The sequence below is a fragment of the Lates calcarifer genome, linkage group LG11 (assembly GCF_001640805.2).
Source record: "Lates calcarifer isolate ASB-BC8 linkage group LG11, TLL_Latcal_v3, whole genome shotgun sequence".
In the NCBI taxonomy this organism is placed as follows: domain Eukaryota; kingdom Metazoa; phylum Chordata; class Actinopteri; family Centropomidae; genus Lates; species Lates calcarifer.
This window is the reverse complement of record NC_066843.1, coordinates 15,360,698-15,381,286: the sequence shown is the minus strand read 5'-3', so window position 1 is coordinate 15,381,286 and position 20,589 is coordinate 15,360,698. Positions and strand designations below refer to the sequence as shown.

Here is a 20,589-nt window from a genome sequence, read left to right as displayed (position 1 = left end):
TGTGAGTGTGTGTCTGCATCCATGCTTCTTGTGTTTGCACCACCACAATCTAAATCCTTTTAAAACCTTATTTCAGCTATTTCAGAGTGTGTGGGTGGGACTTGCACCTTTTTATCCATTCTTAAGGCTTATACTGTACCAGAAGGCCTGCACTTGCATGCTTGTACCATTTTAGACACCAGCTCACATCCTTGCATTTTCTACATCAGTATTAAACTAAAACAAAACAAAACATTAATCTACAAGCTAATGCAACATAGCTTCACTACATCTTGTAAGAACGGCGCATTTGAGAATCTACAGAACTAAGGGACTGACTGAAACATACTCATTCAAGAATGTTGAGAGGAAAGGATCCCTGGAGGCCAAAGACCGCAAAATCTGTTAAAACTAGATCGTAACCTAGCTGACCACATCTCTGTAGGCCTAAAATATAACACAAGCAAGTGTGAGTCAGCAGTGTTTGATTCGTTTTGTCACATGTATACACGTGTCAGAGGTGTGTACACGTGCAGTCTGTTTTCATAGCCAAAGCTGTGTGAAAGATGTGACGACTGATCAGAGTGGGTTGTTTGAATTTAATTTACTAGCTGTTACGTCTATGCATAAAATTGTATGTATTTTAGGAGGCAAACTGCTAATTATTAGTAAGTGCGTAAAAACCAAAGACGAGTGTTATGCTCCAGAATTGTGTGCATGCATACATCCTAACTTACCAGAACTACAGCTTTTGTCCTGGGCAAGAGGCTGCATGGGCTGAGGAGGATGCATCGAGCTGTGTGATGGGTGAGACTGGTGCTGAGAGGACATGCCCATGTTCTCCTGGTCTGATTGGCCAGTCCTGTTCCACATGTTGACAGATCCACTACCGTACTTGCCTAGAAAGAAAGTTTAATTAAATGTTTTGTCATCAGCTAAAAATGCCAGTTGTCAGCTGAAAAGGAGAAGCCTGTAATTTCATCTGATGTTGTTCAGGCCTTACAAAGGTCTTCTTGGAACAAAAAGAGAAAAACCAAGTGTTTACCAGGGTCTCCCCAAGCTGCAGTGCCATCATCGATCTCCATCCTCCGCCGTATGGACTCTGGAGAGGGCTCTTCCCACCCAGTCGCCACTTCCTCCTTCTGACCTACTGTGGGTATGGGGCCTCCATGCCAGCCTGAGGGAAGAGTAGATAGAAGTGCAAAAGTGAGTCATCAACTTTATGTCCTCCCACTTAAATGTCTTGCTATACAGTGTTAAGCAGCAGAATTCAGTTTTGGTGCAATGTAGTCACTTAGACACTGGCATGAAATTAAGTGAAACTTTCTCTCATTATGAAAAGAAGAAAAAAAAAAAACTTGTTTGAGACTGATTCTGATAGGATGTCCTAAATATTACCTGTGGGCTTGTTAGAGCCTTGATTGCCTCTGGACATGTTGGTGTCAGGACCTTTTCCCCACTCGTTAGAGGGCTTGGGATTTGGCTCACCCCAGTTCTGACCTCCGTGGTTGTTCTTCATTGGCTCACCCCAGCCCTGGCTGTTACTCTGAGGAGTGGGTTTGTGAACTGAGTCGCCCCAGTTGGAGCCTGGGTTTGGTGTGCTCTGATCTGGAGTATTTGAGCCTCCACTCCCTACCCAGGTGTTGCTGCTGCTGGTGTTGGTTCGGCTTGGCTCGCTCCAACATCCAGAACCAGACCGGTCACTGTCACTGTCCCAGCCCACCGAGCCTGCACCTTTTTGGGGCTCCCCCCAGTGGTTGTTGGCTCCTCCTCTGGTACCATCTCCTCCGCCACCCCAGCCTTCACTTCCATTTCCACCACTGGAACCCCAGCCCTGCTGTGGTTTGGGCGTATTAGTCCAGGTATTGGACCTAAACAAAAACAATAGAGGTGATCAGTAAAAGATAAAATGGTCAGCAGATAATTCTTGTTGCAAAAAGCAAGGGAAAGATATAACTTAACAGTAACAGCTAAAAACACAAAGACATTAATTACCGGTCATCTTTGTTGAAGTTGTTGCTCCATGTGTTACTGTTGGTGTTGCTACCCTTGTAGCTGGATCCATCATCCCAGCCACTCTGCCCACCTCCTCCACTCACTGGGACTTTGCTGTCCCACCCAGAGGTTGGTCTCTGCTCTCCCCAGCCAGAACCTCCTGTATCTGGGCCTGAGCTGCCCGGCCTACTCCCCCAGCCTGCAAGTTAGTGAAAGGAAGATCATTTTTTTGCTTCTGTGTTCTGCAATAGCAAGTCCTGTTCTAAATCTGAATATTTTCGCTTCTGTCACTACAATGTATTCACATAAAAACTTCATACACATTATGCTACTACCTCCAGAAGTCTGGGAGGGAGCTGCCGGTGTTGTTGTGCCCCAGCTGGAGCCCCCGCTGCTGTGCTTTCTTTCATCTCCTCTGGAACCCTGGGAGTGATTGTTATTAGGAGAATTGACATCCCAGGCGGTGTTCTGCCGAATGGGCGTCTGTCCCCACCCAGTGTTGGACAGAACCCTTGGGTCCACATCGACCCGGGCCAGAGCTGATATTACTGAAGCAGAATGGGTACCTTTTCTGCGGTTTACCCCTTTTTGCTGGCTGCTATCCCTGTCTGAGCCGGATCGGCCTCCAGAACTCTCTCCGCTTCCCTCACTTCCTCCAGAGCGACCCCAGCCTCCTGTGACACTCCCCAAGCCATGGCTTCCACCTCCTCCCCCTCCACCTCCCATGCCCATGGCGTCATCCTCCAGGCTCTTCCAGCCATTGTTGGCAGAGCTTCCTTTCTGACTTCCAGCATCTGAATGGCTGTTACCAGGAGCTGCTGATCCCCATTCTCCATTTGACATCTTGTTGTTTGATGTGGAAGAGGACGATGAGGATGAGGAAGAAGACGACGACGACGCGCTGCTTCCCCAGGGACGAGGTATCCCTGCTGGAGGGCCCATCGTAGTTTGGTTCCCATTTCCTGGTGTTTGGCCTGCAGAGCCTGGGATTTGATTTGAGCCGACACCCCAGGACAAGTTGCTCTGAGGCTGGTTTGGGTTATTGGCGGGCCCCTGGTCCCAGCGTGGGGCCCCAGTGTTATTGTGGTTATTATTACTCTTGTAAGCAGCAGTAGAGGAGATTTGGGGGTTCCCAGCCTGCATTAAGGCAGGGTTTTGGGGGTTCACAGTGTCTGCATTTGGGGGGCCCTTGTCTCCAGGGTAGGTAGTTGCGCCCCAAGGCGTACCGAAGGCCCCAGGACCCCCCAGCTCTCCTTGGGGGTTCTGGGGGGCTGATGAGGGGTTTCCATTGGCCAGCGGACCCCCATTCCCTCCTCCAATGGAGCCCCAGGAACAATCCCCGCTGAGTTGGGGTGAGGCGGTAGAGTTTGGTGGACTAGAGGTCATTGTGGCGTTAGTAGTAGTAGTAGTAGTAGTATTCATCATAATAGTGTTATTTGGTCCATTGGATTCAGTGTTAAGGTTGGTAGGCTGCAGGCCACCATTTCCACTGTTGCTGCTTCCTAACACCTTGCTGCTTGCTGTACCATTATTCACCTCAGTGTCTTCCATCATACTGCTGTTGTCTGGAGCTGCCATGCCACCCCAGCCCAGCAAGGGGCCCTGTTGGGGAGCTATACCCAGTTTAGAACTCATCCCCTGAGCCTGTGGAGGCCGTTGGCCCTGGGACACTGGGCTTGGGGTCGGATTCTGTGGCCAGGCACCGTGGTTGGCATTTGGGTTTAAAGTGTTTGGGTTTAACCCTCCATTGATGCAAGGGGTGCTTCCGCCCGTGGTGATCATGTTGCTGCCTGACTGGGTGCCCCATACACCACTGTTATTGACGAGCTTGATGTTGTGGTTACCCATGTTATTGCTGCCAATACTGCTGGACCCAGCCACAGAGTAGTGGGAGGGTCCGGTGATGTTATTATTTCCATTATTTGCACCACTGATGGTTCCCATCCCTCCACCAATAACCTGACGACTGTTGCCGTTGCTGTCTCCATTCACCGACACGCCGACCATCATGGCAGAAGTCACCAGAGAGGAAGTGGGGGAAGAAGCCGTAGAAGAAGACACAGAGGAAGAAGCATTTGCTGACATCATCATCACTGTTGTCACAGCAACAGCGGCGAGGTTTTTCTCTGAGCCGATTGAGGAACTAGAGTCTGCGTCCATGCATTCTGATGCCAGCTCAGGGTCTGATCCTGACCCACAGCCAGAAGAGGAAGAAGACGAGGAGCAAGAGAATGAGGAGGAGGAGGGAGGCCAGACGGAAGAGTTGGTTGAAGAAGGGTTGTTGGGTTTGTCGGTGCTTCCGTCCACTAGGACTTTGCCCCAGTTGCTGTTGCTGTCACTGCTGCAAGGAGAGCCAGAGGACCAGGGGGAAGGCTCATACTGTGAGTCCAAGCCAGGATGCTCCAGACCTGGAGAGATACAGGGTGGACAAGGCAGAGGATACCGTTGAAAATGTTTCCATTTTCAAAAACAAAAACAAAGTACATTTACTCAAGCATTCGGGAAATGTGCTTAATTTATCCTTGGTGTACTATATAAAATAAAATAACAGATGTGGTTTGAATTCCCTAATTCACAGTCGTTTTTATATTTTTCTGGTCCCTCCAACCCTCAGCTGCCCAACTGTTCTGGATGTGATCAGCGCCAGGTCTCAGCCTGGACACAGCTGCCACCATTTTGTCACCACAGCAGGACCCAAAAGCATGCCAAAGCTATAAAGTAGGATTCAGGGAGGCAGAGGACAACCAACAGCAGGACAGGAACGATGGAGGTCATAGGGGAGGTGGCAATTGAGTGTGAAAAGAGGGGGGAGGGAGGGAGGACGGAGAGAGAGAGAGAGAGAGAGGGATGAGGTGGCAAAGGAGAAAAGGTGGTAGCAACTTAAAAGACTTCGACTCAGTTTAAACACTTGTGGTTTTTCTCAGATCGTTTGCATTAAGACCTGGCATATCTCCAAAAACAGACTATAGATAAGATTCTGATTTTATTTTCCATTATGCACACACTCAATTAGTCACAATGGCAAGTGCCGGAATTTTCAGTGCTACAGCAACTCTGCAGATAATACTGCCTCAATTATCAGTATTTGCAGTCTTTGTCACTCAAACAGCATTGTTCTAGTGGGAATCCCTGTTTATTTGCTGTGGTAAGCCTATGTCATGTATTATGGTACTGTTGATAACTCACAATTAAAGTGCTTTAATGTGAAGACAGTATATTAGAAGGCCTACATCATGAAAGAACCTCTTAAGATGTTGAAGGTTAGCTAACATCACCAAAAGTTGACTGGATTAAGTTTATTCAAATAGACAGATAATTTTCTTTTGACATTTTTTTTTTTTAATCAGGAAGCTGGTAACTTGACACAATTCAAGGACAAAGAAGACTTTCAGACAAAATATTAAATGCTAATACCTCAAAGACAAATTCTACCTTATGAATAAACAATGAACTTTTGGCAAATGAAGGGGAAAATCTATGCAGCACCTATGAAATGAGAAAATTTGTTTTTGGTTTGTGAGAAAAAAGAAGATGGGAGTCAGATGCAGTGGTTGTAATTGTCATAGGAATTACATAGGACGGGACACCAAAAGCATCTGAGGTAGTTTACGTTATGCTCAGCACTGTTTAATTATTTGAATACCAATTTTTATTTAACAATTCATGCTTAGTCTCTTGACCAATTGGCTGCCCACTCCTGGCCCTTCTCACTCGCGGTATCTCTCACTTTCAAAGCCTCTTTTCACATAAAATGGTTGCCAGCTCTGTGTGCCTCTTATCATGTTCACTTGCCAAGTCTCCTCTTGCACCCTTTCACACCCACTGTCTCACTCATTCATCTCATCTCTCCCTCTCTGTATTTCTGATAAGCCACAAATAAAATGCATCATCCCTCAAGGTCAGGTCAGACTGGGTCCACACAGTCTGACAATCACAAAGCAGACAGTCAAAGTAAGACACTGGAAGGAAGAACGAAAGGCAGAAGAAAAGGTAAGAAAGAGGGCCATGTGTAGTCACCTGTTTGATTAGGGGAGTGGCTGACGGAATCCCGAATGGGAGCCATGCCTGGAAACAGAGAGAGAGGAAAGACTGTCAAACAGAGGGAGTTAGAGACAGGAAACAAACAAGAGTGGGGAGATGTTAGAAATAGTTAGGGCAGATAGATCAGTCACTGAGAATCAAGCAAACAGAAAAGAACAGTGTGTTAGAGTCAGAGCGGTTCACAGTGAAAAGGGCTTGCAAATAGATTTAGTATTAGTGGAGAGAGATAGCTGGAATCTGAACGTGGGTTAGCGGTCACAGTTGGTTATCCAAATTATATGTCAAGGATAAAATGTATTATTCAAATTTGTATTAACTCAGCAAATTGTTACATGTGCATGTAATGCTTAGCAATTTGCAGTGAAGACATAACACTAACAAAATGTAAACAATTCTATACTATAAATAATAAATTACTATATTTATTTTACTGAATAATACAGCTGTGACATGGATTTATAAATCAAAAACTTCAGGAAACTAGAAACAGTCCAAGTAAAAGTATTTAAATTTGCTTAAAAGAACTTGACTAATCAAGCTCATTATGAGTTAATCAAGTTTTTGTTTATTTTTCTGGCTTCTTCATTACCACTACATGGGACAAAAGGATAGGAGGAAACTCGTCAGGAGGTGTGAGCAAGAACGTGCCCACATTTTAACATTTACTGCCATTTAAATGTAATTGTCCAATTGTTTCTTTGTTTATCCAAGAATGCAGACATTGGCAGACAGTGTGCTTGTGTAGGCTAGTGTCCTTGAATGCAACTGAGGATGCAGACAGATCTGACTGAATTTAATCCACTGCAGTTTGCTGGTTTCTCTTTTCTTTCTTTTCATATTTTACCTGCGAGTGTGGTTTGTGGCTGCGGCTCCTGGCTGGGCAGGAGGGCGTCCCCGGGTTGACTGGAGAACAGGTGACCTCTAGTTCCCAGGTTGACGAAGGGGAGGTCAAAGGTCGAAGCTCAGAGGACACAGCCTCAAGGGTTTGAGGTGAAGAGGCGGGGCTTGTCAGAGCGGGCAGCAGGCTGATCAGGCCCCCTTGGCATTGCTGAAGACTGTATGTGTGAGTATGCGGGTGTGTAGGTGTATGTGTGGGGAGGGGGAGGGGGGGGGTTGTGGTTTAGATTTAGGACTCTGCCTTGACTTGGTATGCTCTGGCACTGCAGAGAAAGATAGAAAGGGACAAAACAGAGGAACAACTAAGTTAGTTAAATATACTGCAAACCACTCCAATCCCAACATCCATCACAAGTCCACACCTCCAGTGATCTTTGAAGCATTTCAACTGTTAGTCACTCATGTCTCACATGTATGCGTCTATATCAGACCACAGGCACTCAGAATAACAGACACGCACACAAATGAATCAATAAAAACACTTTTTCTCTTGTATATTTCCCATGAGGCCTATTTCAAAATCATCATTTTATGATTCAAACTTTAACACTGGATGAGTGTGTTGTCCGACCATGTCACGCAGTCATTATATACAGGATGTAGTGATGTTTATTTTCTTTTATGCGTTTGCAATAAAGCAGCAGTTGGCCTTGTCTGGTGACTAAGAAATTAGGCAAAAGTAGTCAAAGCTAAAGTAATCATGGTTTACATTTTTTAAGTCCCAGTGATAGCGTAATAATGGCCATGACGAGGTTTGCAGTGGAAACTGTTTTGTTACAGAGGAAAATGTTTGTTGCACAACTGAAAATAAACAAATTATTGAGCTTTTCTTTGGCTTGTTTGATGTTGTCTCCATTGTCAACAATCCCTTCCAGCATCACACCACACAAGCAGACCACTATTCTTATGGATTCCACGTGGCAATTCCTTACCCATTACAACTTAGAAACATAGCTACACACATACTTAATTTTAAGAGAAGGTGCAGGTCAGTTCTGGCAGAGCCGACATCATTGCTAGGAGGCTAAATGTGCCGGCTCTACAGTCAAATCTCCTTTTTTTGCCAGAGTTGCCAGTGGTGGAACCTCCACTGTGCCATTGCAAATGTATGGAAATGAATGGGAGGTCTGTGTTTTTTGATTCAGTGCCACTGCAGTCTGAACACTGCCTTTCCTTTCCTATTGTTCTCTTCCTCTTTCTCTGGCTGAAAGAGACTAATTATTCCCATCTGTCCTCGCCACTGCTTATGGTACACTTGAGTGTGAGACAAGTATGTGAGTCAGCTAGGTTAGTCAGAAAAGTAGCATGAAGAGGAGAGAGAGTGACCACCTAACACACCTTCTCTTGAATGTGTATGAGTTAGACTAGATTAGAGTTATACAACAGGCTTAAAACTGGCAGCACTGCCCGAGGATGCTGTGGCAAGTAAACCCTCTTATCCTAGAGCAGAGAAAGAGAAGTAGTAAGGGGACAAAGACAGCAAGAGACAGTGAGGAAAAGACGATAAAAAGAGAAAGAGGACAAAGGTACAGATCCATAGAGGGGGGAGAGGGACACAGACATCCTTCAGTGAAAGTGGACCAGTGTGTTTGACAGCAAGAAGAGAAGTGTGTGTGTGCGTGTCTCCTGACCTTTTCTCAGTGCAGGTTAGCAAGTGTGTTAGCTCTCTCTGCCTGCTGCAGCAGTACACAGGTCTATTTATAAACCTTCAGTTCAAATAGCAACCACTCTGTTCACTAGCTGTCATGCTAAGAGAACAAACAAACGCATGTGTGGACAATGAGCAAGTGTGCTCATGTAATGAAGCATGCATGTGTTACAGGTTTGTAGCAAATTTGAGCGATTTTAATGTTCAGTGCTGACTGGTATATCACAATGAGAACAACCTCATTCCACTAAAACAAAATGTAATCAAACTATTGCAACTCATATCAGGGTAAAAGTTTCTTTCAGACACACAACCACCAGTTCTGTAAAAGCCTACATACTGACCAGACACACTTAAGGCCAAACTCTACCTTTGTTAACTGACAGCTCACTAGCTAAACCTGGGCACACAGCCAGCATCTAAACATAAAGCCTGCCAGAAGCTGCTAAGCCGCCCTCTGGAACCAATCAAAAAAAAAAAAAGAAAAAGAAAAAAAAAAAAAAAAAAAAAAAACAGGACAATGATATCATCGTTACAAAAAGCCTTCCAAGAAAGTGGCCGAGAAGTATTTTAAAGATGGAGCAATATCCGAAAGACAAAAACAAAAAAATCAAGAAACAGAGCAGAATTTAGAGCGTTGAGTGTGAAATTGACCTGCTCCCTGGGGCAGCTACCACACTAAAAGGGCAACCCCCTTCCAGCAAACTGAGCTGTTTACTTCCTTGAATCTTGACTCAACCCCACCATGGAAAGACCGCTGTCAACCCCAAAGCATCTGATTCAAAGTGCCTACACAGGGATAACCATTTATCCTTATAAGGCAGTGCAAATCAAAATAACACAAAGATATTTAACACTTAACTTGAAGTAGTGCTCATCATTCACTAAGCTATTGTTGGTACGTGTTGAACGATTTTCGCGGGAAATAAGAAATTTTCTGACCAGTACTGCAATCTAAAGTGAAATAATTTTCCATTAATTAAACCTCCAGCCTGCATAGCATTGTTTATGTGTGTCTACTAAAGCTGAGTCAATGCATTAATTAATTAATTAATTGGTCTTTCAACAGAAAGGTTTAAAGCAAAAATATATTACATTTACTGTTTCCAAGTGGAGATTTTAATGGGATAATGACCTGCATGCCCCAAGGCTTTGGAATTTTTTTCCCCAGGTAAAACAACTAACCTTGGGCTGTTAAAAAATTATTATTCACTATTTGCTGACATTTCACGGGTACAAAGTTTGAATAAATTACTCTAGAAAAAAAATCAGCAGATCAATAATGAAGTTTGCAGTCAGTTGCAGATCCTGTGTCTGCATTGAATTTAATATTTGTAATTTATCATGATTTTTAATCAAAAGGCTCATTCATTTATATACACATTTAGGAACTATTACAACACACATTGCTATTTATTTATTAGTTGTGTGAAATTAATAATGCGAAAACATTAACACAGCTCATCTCTAGTATACGCATGTTCACTACTGCTGCTCAGTACATAGAGTACAGTTTGTTCCTCTTCTCCCTGCTTCCATCTGAGTACGGCTTTCATGAGGGGCCCTGGAGCTGGCAGCAGCTCGACTGGTGCTATCATCTTACAGACAAAGAGGGTTGAGGGGGTGGAAAGGGGAATATAGGGACAAGACACAAACACTGAGAGTGCAGCAAGGGGGGTGAAATATGCAAAACAATAGGAAAAAAAATCAGAAGACACCAAGGTAAGGAGTAGGGAAGAGAGAAGACGAACAGAGAGAGAAGTGGAATGTGATAGAGGAGGGACAAAGAGGCATAAGAGCCTGTCATTGAAGCTGATGTGAGAGGAATGCAGCTGCAGCTTCTAACATGTATAAAAAGCAAAGAGGTCAACTTCCTGAAGTCAGCAGCACATGAACACAGTGCACTCCCCCTTTAACAGACAGAGTAAGAAGCAAAGAAACTAAAGAGCGTGAGGCACAGTGGCCAATTTACTGAGCCCTTGAATAGTGGAAAACGAACAACAGAATTAACCAATGAAGTGTTGTGGCACTGTTTTCTTTTTGTTACCAGTTACATAAACTAACCTGGAGAGTAGGTGTAGAACAGAGGTGGATCTAAACCAAGATACAGCCCAACAGATGTAATAGATTGTTTTTGAAAGCATTTGTTCAAGAAAAAGCCATGACACAGATATATCTGTTTGGACATTTGAGCCTATTTGATAGTCTTTCCTATTGGTACACCATAACTGGTTTCAAATGTTTAGGTCATTGTCTAACCTTCTTAAGGGCCCTCCAAAGGTCTGTCCTGATAATAATATGCATTATAAATATTTACTTATGTGGGTTTTGTTTTAGGGGATTGTTCTCTCTTTAGAAATTGATTTGAAACAAATTACTGGAGAAGCCATACATTCACACTACACAGGCTAGTAAATGGACAAACAATGCACCATATAAGCTTTGTAGAGATTGACTTGAGTGTCTGTGGATGCATCTGAACTGTCAACTGAACTGAATCTTTTCTTTTTTCACTTTTCACGTATCCTGCTGTTGCTATGCAACTGCAAAATCTATTTGAAGCATGATGCTTTGTTGCCCAAAGCCAACATATTTTTTCAAATCATTTGCATGAAAGTAAAACACAACAGGCCTTCAGCAACAGACCTTGACTTTGAAAATGAAAAAAAGAGAATGCACTAAAGGTGGGTGGTTCAGATACAGAACATGATATGGATCTGGCCATACAGCTGGTTCTGGTATAAAATGGATTTCACCTGTCAAACTACTTCAAGCATACACAAGCTTTACACTTGCACTAACTGTATGTTACACTCATGTACTGTATTACTACATTCTATAGTCTTCTATAGTGCTGTTTGAAAATCTGCTCCAGCTGTATGTACTTTATACTTTGTGGTGCATTACAGTACATATTTTAAATCATAATTAAATTTACTATCTTTTAAACTTAGTTTAATCTTTTGCAGATATACCCATCTTACATGTATTCTCTAGAGCTGAAGTAACCAGTAAAGGCACTTGTTAGGAAGACCTTGCTGTCATGGCAACATTCCTAAACACTCCCTATTCCTCTGGGCTTGTCCGACTGGGATGACATCAGTGCAAAAGGCACATGCCAGTGGCTCTTTCTCAAATGCAAAACCACTTACTAACAGAGGAGTTGAGGGGAACCCTCTGACTGAAAGAAGGCGGTCTGCTTCTTTCCTGCCGTTACTTCCCTGGTTTCATTTGAGATCAATATGAAGGACTGGAGCTTGTGTGAAGTGTTAGGAAAAAGGTGCAATGCACAGGAGTGACTGCGTTGCACATGTCTGCTTTACTTTGAAAACAGTATGCACTACATGAGATTACATGTGTAGTGCGAGTGTGTGCAGGGGCAGATAAGCGTACTTGTCACACGGTCGACTGTCACGTCAACTCTGGGAGGGGTTCGAAGGGGTACCCACACACAAACCAAACAGAAACCGAGGGCAGTGTGCGCAAATGCACAAGCTTCAGGTTTTGCTTATGACTCATTAATTGATCTGTCCATTATAGAGTCATCCATTTGACTTTAAAGTCACCTGTCCACCCACACCCAGGTTGGTAGTATTTGCCACCAGGCATGCTCAGAAACTTTTATCTCCTCTACAAATAGTTTAAAATTAGTCAATACAAGTGTTGGTTTTTCCCTGTCAAGTTGCTGTTCTGGGTCCAGCAGTCTTCAAGTCTTCGAGTTTTGAGCATGTGTTGCTATTTTGTATTACGACAATTCTTATCATGTATTGCCAGATTCATGTCTGTATGCAAAGCTGCAGCACTGAGAGCTGTGAAACTATTTTAAGCTTACAGGACTTCTATCCACTCTACCAGTCACAAGGCAGATAACAAGCCGCTGTCTGCATGTTACTTTTCAAATATTTTGAAATGACTGGAGATTCTATCAGCCAGGTTTAATCCTGATAGTTATCACACTGTGCTATCACGTTCACTGATTGTCCCCATTTAATTATCAAGGAGTAAAAATTATGGGCTGCATTCAAACTACTGAATAGAAGTTATACACATTTGTTCTCTACGTTACTTTGGGTTTCTTTGTCATAATCCTTATGTGTAAGGCTGCAACTGACAATCACTTTTATTTTGATTAATCTTCCAGCTATTTCCTTAATTGGTGTTTTTGCTTGATTCAAATAGGAATCAAAATTATTGCAAGTGGTACAGATTAATTATCTATCAATCTAAGCAATTTATCTGTGCAGTTCTACCAATGAATGTGATGAAAAAAACAGAATTAAAATGTCACTTTCCTGACAGATTCAAGACCAAAGATCACTCAACTAGCGCATGCTAAGAGCTGCCAATTATAGACTCATGCTATAGTAAGACAGTTAAGTACTGACACTGAGCCTTTCAGAAGTACAATGATTACACTCTTGTTACTGTATAACCATTATCTGGGGGAAGAGCTTCCATGACAATAAATGGCTGTGCCAGTTCGCAGTGTGGTACTACAGAGAGTTAAACTCTGAACTACTCATCTGTTTGTACAGAGACACATCACCAAACCTAACAATATAGTCAGAGGGAGAGACAGAGTGAGAGACACAGCAGGGCAACGGTGGAGGAGTGAAAACAAAAAATGAGACAGAGAACGCAATTGAAACTCAAAAGACACACTCAAGGTCAGAGATAGACGCTATCAGACTTCCTGCCTTCACCAGCCATGACAGTAGTTTCAGCTGTAACAGTAGTAGGCTCGTACAAACAGGACTCAATGGAAACTGTAACAGCAATTCAAATGGAAAACACTACTACGTCACATGGCAAAGTACACCGGTGCTGTCATTAGAGCAAAGCACACGGCACTACTGGGACAGATAAAATAGGGACAGGACCCGGTGGCCGGGACGAGAAAAAATGATGGAAAAATAAACATTTTAATATTTTAAATCTCTTGTCGACTTCATAGCTTAAGTGAACAAATAGTCTAACAATAGTCAATACGAGTGTTGCTTTTTGATGTTGTGAGCCAAGCGGTTTTCTGACGTCTTCTGGGAGTCAACCATGCTCTGGTGTTTTATACTGAGCCAATTCCTGTCATGTATTGCCAGATTCATGTCTCTATACTAAACTGCAGCACTGAGGGTAGCAAAACTATTTTAAGCTTGCGGTATTCATTTTTTACTACCTGGAGTACAATTCTGTTGATATGCAATATTAATCATATCCTTGCTTACTGTGCAGAATTGCATTTGGCGGTTGGTAAAATGGGTCTATTGAACACTACAAGAACTGGACCTAACTGTTTTAATGGCACATCGCTCATTGTAGATAAATAACACTGTGCAAAGCGAAAGGAAGTTGGTGTCTTAGAAGCAGCAGACGCTGATAAATTACAAGAACTCCAAGTCCACACAGAGGAAGACTACCTTAACAATGGCAAATCACTACAAACAACTGGACTCAGGTCTGAGCAATAATATTATTCTTTACTTGACTTCAGTAGGATCATATCATGTTATGATTTTGGAAAATTCTGTAAACCTTGTGAGAAAATGACCAAAAGGAGCTGTTGAATTTTTGCTTCTGTAGCCAGAACACAAACAACTATCTCACAGCTCCTGACAGAAGCCATGACACCGTCTCTCACCTTTTGTCCAGTCCTGTATCTTCTTTATCCTCCTTCCTCTTCACACTTTGCGTCTCTCTCTCTCTTCCATCCACTGTTCTTCCCTCTATGGGTGTGATCCCTGTGCAGGAGAACGGGAGGAGATACCATTACACGCACTGCATTTGTTATTTTATTCTACGTTTAATGGGGTATGATGTAGCTTGAGCTTAAGGCAGTCTGATGATTTAACCTCTAAAACCTGGCCAAACTTTAGGGAGGAAAAGTTGAAACTGGATTCTCTGAGAGGACGGAGCCAGTTGCCATCCAAACAAAAGAAGAGATTAATATATTCAGTACGGAAAACTTGACATGGCAGATGAAGTGCTCCAACAGTATGCAGCAGTATCTTTCATGTTGGGCCAACATGCACACAAAACTGGCGACTTTTTCTAAAGCAAACTCAATCACTTACTCATACGGACATAATTTTGGTCAGGGGTATAGATAACATGTGAAGTAACAGGTTTGACCTGGGTAAAGAAAAACTTTTTGGTACAAATTTGTGAACTTTAAGATGGCTGTCACACTGTATCACACAAATTTTTTAATCATTGAAAATTTCTTTCCCATCCACTGTCTTCGTATTGAATAGTGGTTATTTTCACAAGAAAAAAAGTGAAATCCATTTTAGACAGCAATTCTACTAATCTAACCTATCTAAGCATAATGCTAACTGCCAGATTCGTAAATGTGAAGATTTGCTGATTTCTCAGTTCTATATCACTGTAAACTGATTATCTTTAGGATGTGGAATGCTGATCAAACAAAATAAGCAACCTGAAAATATCAATTTCGGCTCTGGGTGTTTTCATTACTTTGTGATGTTAAAAGACCAAACTGATTAAATCATAATATATTAAATAATTTCATCTATTATCTATAAATGAAACACAGTAATTAATTACATTCAAAATGACACTTGTAATATTACCAGTTTATATTGCTTGGTGACAACATGAAATGAGATGAAAACATCTGGCCTCAGAATAGAACAACTGGTACATGTAAACATTCATAATAAAACATTTCATTGCTCTTCGTTGATTAGAATACAGTGTAACTCTTTTTGCTCCCAAAAAGAAATAAGGTCTTCCAATTAGTGTCCTATTAGTTATTATCAGATTGTGGTTTCTCCCTCAGTGAGTGTTAAGTTTAGCTGCACTGGTCCCGGTGGGTGTGCCATTTAGCATGCAGGAGAAAGCTGCAGGCTGCAGTCTAATCCAATAATGGGATTACAGCACAGCACTTACCTTAGCTATAAACAGACAGACACACAGAGATGTTGAAATAACTTAGACAGTCACCACGGCTGCAACATTAAATGTTTAATCACTTGGCACTGTCTTAGTTTGATAATTTCGCAGTGGCTCAGAAATATTGAAATGTTTTTGCAGAAAACAAGATACAGAGATTCTGCATTGGAAAAGCAAAATAATGTTTCGTATGTTGGAAACACTTGCTGCATCAAATAAATTGACATCCAAAATATTCAGTGACTAAATATGAAATAATTTTTTTCTATTTTATTTAACAAAAACTGTGAAAAACTGTTCAATTACTGTGAAACAGGCAGAGGCGTCCCCTCAAGTGTGCACCAACTCATTAACATCAGTTAAATCTAATGAACAATTTAGCAACTGACCAAGGGACAACAACTGAAAATCAGCCACTTCTTCTGTACAATATAAACCATTTACCATGTCTTGACCTGAAAGAAACAACCACATCAGATTTGTCTATTAAGTGTCAAAGGCACATGTAGGGTTTTCAGTACTGCATAGTTACTGATCTTAAACAGCACTGAGCTGCTGTGAGCAGCATTGATCAATGACAATACTGCAGCCATGCTACAGGATATTTTTATGAGTGAAAGGGGCCTCTCGTGTCTTTACTACAGTTGCTGTTTGATTCTGCCATCATGTCAGAAATTCTCAGTTCCTACTCAAAGACACTTAAATTTCCCTAAACTATTCTAATTTCTATTTTTAATTGACAGGTTAAATCAGTGGTTTGCTGTCATCTGTTATTAAAAAAAATATAAATGCAAATAAGGTTACATTCTTTTTTGCTACCACTTTCAGAGAACAACCTTCTCCCTCTGTTCCCACACTTCCCCCCTCTCCTTCCTCCACTCCTTCCCAACCATCAAGTGCTTCAGCAGATGGCTCTGGGTTCAACAACAACAACAGCAGAGCATGGTGGGGGCCCTCCTGGAGTGCACACATACACACCATGGACAGCATCTGTTTATGAATGGACCGACAATTGCCCATCCCCCGACAACTCCAGCTGACAGAGGGAGGGGACACCTTCAGTCACCAAAAGCAAATGAAGAGATAAAGAGGACCAAGGCAGTGAAAACAGGGGGAGGTAAAAAATGGAGAGGAGGACAATAAAGTTGCAACTCCAAAGATGTTTTATGGTTTGTTTTATTTTATCTTATTGTTTTATTTTTATTTTATTTTTAAGATAGGATAAGATATTAAGACCAGGGTTGTACCAAATAAATCAATAAATAAAAATAAAAATTTAATCAAATTCAGGACTATACCTTGCATTAAACAGCTGACACTTAATGCATGTAAGACTTTCCTGCAAGCACTCTCCTTAACTACCTAAAATAATTATATTAATATTTCTGACCAAATAGACAATGTGTAAAACCATTTTATCACCTGCCACAGTTTGACAATTTTAGAGCTGTAACTAACTTAGCCTGATTGCATTATCGATCAGACCGCTGATTAAATAACTGTTCGGTCTATAAAATGTTCTTAAATAGTGAAAAAGTGCCCAAACCCCAAGGTGACACCTACATTTGCCTGTTTTGTCTGACCAACAGTCCAGAACCCAAAGATATTTAAATTTTTTGTCACTTGCAAGGATAGAAAACAGAAGGTGGCAAATCCTGACATGTCAGAGACTGCAGCAAATTTGACATTTTTTGCAGAGCTGTAAATTCCTGTCTCATAGTATTATGAAGTCCTGTGAAGAGCCTTTGCATCTCATAAGGCTTTAAAATTCCTGGATACACTATTCAAGCTGGAGCTAGTCATTTGTACATGATTTTCTTACCAAAGCAGTCCCTTGTGTTTTTGGATGGAGGAGTGTTTATGGTATGATCACAACCCTAGCAGCCTCACACCTTAACTAACACCTTTCGAGATCATGGCTGTAGGTGCTTTAAGTGTCTCTGTGAGTCAGGGCAAGGGTTAGGGTTCAAGAAAGGACCCACTTAGAAAAAATATTACACATCAAAGGTGCATTTTCCCTTGCTATAGATAGTGGCAGCTAAGTAATAACTTCAAATAATTAGATACAATTATCTTGGTATTATTTATGTCACTATGTGAGAAAGGTTTTTCAAACCCTACATTTTGCTGTATTCTGGATTTATATATGGGTAATCATTCAAAATATATAATAATTTACTTAAAAAAAATAACTTTCAGTACATGCTAAACTTCTCCCTCTCCCCTAATCTAGATTACCACTGTGATGAGCACAGGCACTGACCATGTTCTATTACTGATCTTAACTGAGTCTGTTACAATAACTCAAACAAGAAGATATTATCTAAAAGGTGCGTGACTGCAGGTACTTATGAGGATGATTATCTTCAGTGAGATCAGCATGTACAAAACTGCAGTTACAATGTTCCCTGCAATTGTTTTCTTGGGCGTTGTGAATAAAACTGAAGTTGTGAAATGACTTTCGCAGAATGGATTTTTGTCCATGTTGCCAAGAGGAGATTCAAATAGGTGTGAGCCCATCTAGTCGGTGTGGAATAAAACATCAGCAGCAGGCAAAATGGAAACATGTGCTTCAAAGCCCACACTTAGAAAGTACATTAGTCAGTTCATCATCAATTAATCACAAGTCACTTTTTAAGCAAAAATATCAAACATCTGCTGATACCAGCTTCTCAAATGTGAGTATTTTCTGGTTTTCTTTGTTTTATATCATGGAAGGTTTTGGACTACTAGTGGGACATAAAAGGAGTCTGAAAATGTCACTTTGGACAAAAGAGACAAAGACAAAACAATCAATTAATGGACAAAACAATATTAATCAATAGTCAAGCTGTAGCTCTAGACTGTCGATTACTTTTGGCCATCCACAAAATACATTTTAATGCTACTTTTATTGTGTTGCTTCCCTTTACGACAAATTTCTTCAGCCATTTTCACTGTAACATACACTTCACCAGACAGCAGGAGAGGCATCTCTTCTAAAAATATCTTATCTCTAAATATGGTCTTTGCTGTGTTTAAAGTGGATAAAATAGCAATTTGGACACTTGATTCCACCATTAAGCCCAGACTTTTTGGCTTTTCCATCTTGAAACTGAGGGAGGACTGGAAGGGATAAAGAGCAGCGGATAGATGAAAGGGGAGAAACATAGTTGTAAAAGGTCGCTAGTAATGTTACATACAACTCTACAGAACAGTCGTTCAGAGACAAATTGCATCCTGCTTATTAATCAATTTCTAGCTGATTATTTTGCTGTGAATTTCCCTTTTAACTTGAGGGAATCTGCTACATCAACTTTAAAGCTACTTCTGCTCTTCTAAGATTCATAGTGTACCACAGATTTTACCTCCCACTTGCCTTTTTCCTGAAGCCTTCTCTGCCTGCTGTCAAATAAAGCTGAAACACTTTAAAAATAATCAAACTATATTTGGATTTCTGAGGTGGTAGAGATCAGAAGTGTGAGACTTTAGACTACTGCATCCTTAAAACCTGTAAGAGTGTTTTTCACTCCCAGCAGTGAGTCATGCAGCAAAGTCAGCAAGGACTGTTAAATTTATAGGAGACGGAGTATTGATTGCATTTGTAGCCCTGTGGAAGTAGCCGTTTTCAAACACAAACACACCAGACATACACCCAAACATAAACTGACAGACATGAGCATCCACAAACAGCCTCACAAGGGTTTCTCTGTCCCTGAAGAACAAAAACCAGAGGGTAGTCGCGTGGCTAATTTGCATGTACATCACCACATCATTTGCATCAATTTGCATTAGTATGTTCTCACAGAGGCTACACACTGGAGGCTCCGTTCAGGAAAGCCATCACTCAATTAGTGAACGACAACGGGTATCTCCTCACCGACAGCCCAACAGGGAAGGCTTTGTGAGGCTGACACTGCAAGATGTGCCGTTTCCAGCCTGGCTGCGTTAAACCTGCCGTTTCAACAGAGAAGTCAAAATCAGGCCGGTTCATTTCAGGTCATGGTAACTTAAGAAAGGCAACATGATATTTCTGGCTGAAAAAGGCAATTCAATTTCGCTGCTGGCCGAGGAGGGTGGGGCAAGTTGTGAATCAAAATATTTCCTACAGCAAGGCTTTCTGCAGGTTTCTGAAATACAGATTCAAGTTTTTTTGAGTCTAACATAACAATAATACTAGAATTAAATATTGTAATACTGTAAAGTATTTTGTATTACAGGCTTAAATCCAAAACCATTATACAAGGAATAAAAATAAAAACATGACTCACAATCTCAGCTACACTAATTTGATTCAAGTTGCAAAGCCAAAGACACAATTGGCCATTGACACTGCTTTAACGATTTGCTCACGTAAAATTGGCTTTGTGTGGCTTTGCATCCTGTTTGAGCCTGCACAGGTCAATGGCATCAAATGCTCCATTCCTGCTCTGTGCTTGTTCCACTCTCATGACCGTCTGCAGGTGTGGCTTTACTGCTGAGAGGGGCAATGGTCAACTACCTGATCCCTAATCAATGTAGCAATGTTGCAAGACTTTAGGAATTTATAACACTGCAGTATTAAATTCCCAGTATAACAATCTCAATGTGGCTATTTACTGTAAGAATGGAGTCATTTTCTGTAAATTTGCATTTTAAACAATTCATAAATTCACCCTTTTCAGATAATAATGAAAACATGTTTATAGAGAAAAGTAATTTGGGGAATGAAGGCAGACAACAACTAAAAGTGAAAGTGAAGCTTAACAGCACATTGTTCGACAAAATCAAAAGGAAGTAACACAAGTCACAACTGAGTAACACATTATTTTTTCAATGTGTTATGATTACAAATTAAACAGGCCCAAAAACAATAAACTAGATCTGTGAGTGTCTGTGAACAAGCTGGATGGAGTGCGTGTGTTCAGAAACTCACTCACACTCTAGCTTTTCTTATACATAACGAAAGGGCTTCAGAGTAAGAATGTTGAACATTTATTCAGTATGAGCTATGTAATCCCCATTGGTGCCACAAATGCTATAAATGTATTAAATTTATGACACTGTGGCTTTCTGTTCATAGACACAACCACCAAATGCTAGCTGTGAAAACCTTTTTTTTTTTTTTTACAAAAGTAAAACCACTTCTAAAATACTGTGAA

General features: G+C 41.4%; 1 protein-coding gene and 1 long non-coding RNA gene across 4 annotated transcripts in view; one reads left to right on the top strand and one right to left on the bottom strand.

The window, feature by feature from the left end:
• LOC108881084 (trinucleotide repeat containing adaptor 6A) overlaps positions 1 to 20,589 on the bottom strand; it is a 38,578-nt gene that overhangs the window by 14,839 nt on the left and 3,150 nt on the right. For 2 of the 3 annotated variants that reach the window (XM_018672875.2, XM_018672876.2), the window contains exons 3-10: positions 14,196 to 14,295; positions 6,860 to 7,175; positions 5,992 to 6,039; positions 2,310 to 4,382; positions 1,975 to 2,173; positions 1,378 to 1,850; positions 1,025 to 1,156; positions 717 to 878 (exon numbers count right to left, since the gene is read on the bottom strand). In XM_018672875.2, coding sequence (XP_018528391.1) covers positions 717 to 878; positions 1,025 to 1,156; positions 1,378 to 1,850; positions 1,975 to 2,173; positions 2,310 to 4,382; positions 5,992 to 6,037 — 3,085 coding nt within the window. In that variant the 5' untranslated portion in view covers positions 6,038 to 6,039; positions 6,860 to 7,175; positions 14,196 to 14,295. The remainder of the gene's footprint in view (positions 1 to 716; positions 879 to 1,024; positions 1,157 to 1,377; positions 1,851 to 1,974; positions 2,174 to 2,309; positions 4,383 to 5,991; positions 6,040 to 6,859; positions 7,176 to 14,195; positions 14,296 to 20,589) is intronic. The other variant, XM_018672877.2, reaches the window with a different exon arrangement.
• On the top strand, positions 9,020 to 16,631 carry LOC127143042 (uncharacterized). The gene is made up of 2 exons (XR_007814209.1): positions 9,020 to 12,144; positions 16,298 to 16,631. It is a non-coding gene; the product is annotated as an uncharacterized LOC127143042 (long non-coding RNA).